The sequence below is a fragment of the Neoarius graeffei genome, chromosome 13, assembly GCF_027579695.1.
Source record: "Neoarius graeffei isolate fNeoGra1 chromosome 13, fNeoGra1.pri, whole genome shotgun sequence".
NCBI lineage: Eukaryota > Metazoa > Chordata > Actinopteri > Siluriformes > Ariidae > Neoarius > Neoarius graeffei.
This window is the reverse complement of record NC_083581.1, coordinates 32,003,426-32,006,652: the sequence shown is the minus strand read 5'-3', so window position 1 is coordinate 32,006,652 and position 3,227 is coordinate 32,003,426. Positions and strand designations below refer to the sequence as shown.

The 3,227-nt window shown below is 42.4% G+C and overlaps 1 protein-coding gene across 1 annotated transcript; it reads left to right on the top strand.

Annotated features, from left to right (window-relative positions):
* Window positions 1–1,330: 1,330 nt before the first annotated feature.
* LOC132896588 (tubulin alpha-1A chain-like) lies at window positions 1,331–2,919 on the top strand. Its single transcript, XM_060937530.1, has 3 exons — window positions 1,331–1,604; window positions 1,712–1,860; window positions 1,939–2,919. The coding sequence occupies exons 1-3, from the start codon at window positions 1,331–1,333 to the stop codon at window positions 2,917–2,919; spliced, it is 1,404 nt and encodes a 467-aa protein (XP_060793513.1).
* Window positions 2,920–3,227: the final 308 nt, after the last annotated feature.

The following is a 3,227-nucleotide window of genomic DNA, read 5'->3' as shown; positions in this document are numbered from 1 at the left end:
CGACCCCTGGCACCAGGGTCGTAACAGAGGAGAAGGACGACCCAAGTTGTTATCAGCGCTCAGTTCAGAAGCCTGTATCTCTGATGGTATGGAGTTGCATTACTGCGTGTGGCATGGGCAGCTTACACATCTGGAAAGACACCATCAATGCTGAAAGGTATATCAAGGTTCTAGAGCAACATATGCTCTCATTCAGATGACGTCTCTTTCAGGGAAGACCTTGCATTTTCCAACATGACAATGCCAAACCACATACTGCATCAATTACAGCATCATGGCTGTGTAGAAGAAGGATCCGGGTACTGAACTGGCCAGCCTGCAGTCCAGATCTTTCACCCATAGAAAACATTTGGCGCATCATAAAACAGAAGATACGACAAAAAAGACCTAAGACAGTTGAGCAACTAGAATCTTACATTAGACAAGAATGGGTTAACATTCCTATCCCTAAACTAGAGCAACTTGTCTCCTCAGTCCGCAGACGTTTACAGACTGTTGTAAAGAGAAAAGGGGATGTCTCACAGTGGTAAACATGGCCTTGTCCCAACTTTTTTGAGATGTGTTGTTGTCATGAAATTTAAAATCACCTAATTTTTCTCTTTAAATGATACATTTTCTCAGTTTAAACATTTGATATGTCATCTATGTTCTATTCTGAATAAAATATGAAATTTTGAAACTTCCACATCATTGCATTCCGTTTTTATTTACAATTTGTACTTTGTCCCAACTTTTTTGGAATCGGGGTTGTATTTTGTTGTCTGTCCATATTGTATATTTTTTAACATGTATTTAATAGACCAGTTTCACTCTCCTTGACAACTATCATCAAGGAGGAACTCTGAGGACAAACAGTCGTGGTTTAATAGAGAGCCTTAATGCGTATGGTCAATTTCTGTGCAGTTTATGGGTGTTCAATTCGAATGAATAGGGATAAACAAAACCTTTACTGCTTACCTTCAGTTCCTGCTTAAACATTTATTAAAAAACTGTGAGATTTATACAAGACATGGTGAGAAATGTAGCTACATCACATATGTAAAGAAGACCCCTTGAGCGATGTTTACTCAAAAAATATTAACCTTATCCCAGAATGCAGCGACCATTTTATATCAAATAAATTAATAATGATCATATTTACATAGTATAATCACATGTATATTGCGGAAACTCATGAGCAGGAAGTCAAAGATTTGGGTAAAATTGGTCTAAACAGAATTTGTGTTTCTCAATATGGTTGCCAACGGTACTTTACTTAACTATGAGTTTACTTTTTTTTGACAATGTAAAATACATCTTCATGTTTGTAAACAAATTCATGATGTAACAAATGTGTGAATGCACTGTTTTAATAAGTATACATTATGCTTTCCTCCCACAGCGTGAGTGCATATCAATCCACGTAGGTCAGGCTGGTGTCCAGATTGGCAATGCCTGCTGGGAACTCTACTGTCTTGAGCATGGCATCCAGCCAGATGGCCAGATGCCCAGTGACAAAACCATTGGAGGCGGAGATGATTCCTTCAACACTTTCTTCAGTGAGACTGGAGCTGGAAAGCATGTCCCCAGGGCTGTGTTTGTAGATTTAGAGCCCACGGTCATAGGTAAGATTTAGATCTTCTGATGCTGATAATCCCCCCTTTTTAAAAATGTATTAATATTTAGTTTATTTGACTGTTCAATTTTTTGATATTTTGGGCTTATCCTTTAGATGAAGTCCGCACTGGAACATACCGCCAGCTGTTCCACCCTGAACAGCTCATCACAGGAAAGGAGGATGCTGCAAACAACTATGCTCGTGGTCACTACACTATTGGCAAGGAAATTATTGATCTTGTATTGGATAGGATACGCAAACTGGTGAGTAACAGCAAACTGTCTAACTTTAACATAATGTATTTGTATTATAGTTGTAATTCATTTTGATTGTATTTATAGGCTGACCAGTGCACAGGTCTCCAGGGTTTCCTGGTCTTCCACAGCTTTGGTGGTGGAACTGGTTCTGGTTTCACCTCCCTGCTGATGGAACGCCTGTCTGTTGACTACGGTAAGAAATCCAAGCTGGAGTTCTCCATCTACCCAGCTCCCCAGGTGTCTACTGCTGTGGTGGAGCCCTACAACTCCGTCCTGACCACCCACACCACCCTAGAGCACTCTGACTGTGCCTTCATGGTGGACAATGAGGCCATCTATGACATTTGCCGTAGGAACCTTGATATTGAGCGTCCTACTTACACTAACCTGAATAGGTTGATTGGTCAAATTGTGTCCTCCATCACTGCCTCTCTCCGTTTCGATGGTGCCCTCAATGTCGATCTTACTGAATTCCAGACCAACTTGGTACCCTATCCCCGTATTCATTTCCCACTGGTCAACTATGCTCCAGTGATCTCTGCAGAGAAGGCTTACCATGAGCAGCTCTCTGTGGCTGAAATCACAAATGCCTGCTTTGAGCCGGCCAATCAGATGGTGAAATGTGACCCACGTCATGGCAAGTACATGGCCTGCTGTTTGCTGTACCGTGGTGATGTGGTGCCTAAAGATGTGAATGCTGCTATTGCCACCATCAAGACCAAGCGCACTGTCCAGTTTGTGGACTGGTGTCCCACTGGGTTCAAGGTGGGCATCAACTACCAGCCCCCCACTGTGGTTCCAGGTGGCGACCTGGCCAAGGTGCAGAGGGCTGTGTGCATGCTGAGCAACACCACGGCAATTGCTGAGGCCTGGGCTCGTCTTGATCACAAATTTGATCTGATGTACGCCAAGCGTGCCTTTGTGCATTGGTATGTTGGTGAGGGTATGGAGGAGGGTGAGTTCTCTGAGGCTAGAGAGGACATGGCTGCCCTGGAGAAGGATTTTGAGGAGGTTGGTGCTGATTCCATTGAGGGTGAGGGAGAGGAGGAGGGAGAGGAGTACTAGTGTGGGAACATAAAGTGGAAATTAAAACATGGAGCCAGTATGTACACATGATTTTCCTTAAGTATCAAGTGTAAACTCCTACTTCTGAATGTGTACTGTTAGTGTCTTGGCCAGTAAAATTGTCTCTGGCAATTTGTCAACGTGCCTGAATAAAGTTAAAACTCATTTTTGAATGATTTCTTCTTGTTGGATAATATAATTTCACTAGAAGTCATGCAGCCATCAAGTATTAAATCTGTACATGGTTCCTGGGGAAGTAAAAAATGAGGAACTTGCATGTATGATGAGGAGACCACTAAAATATGTTG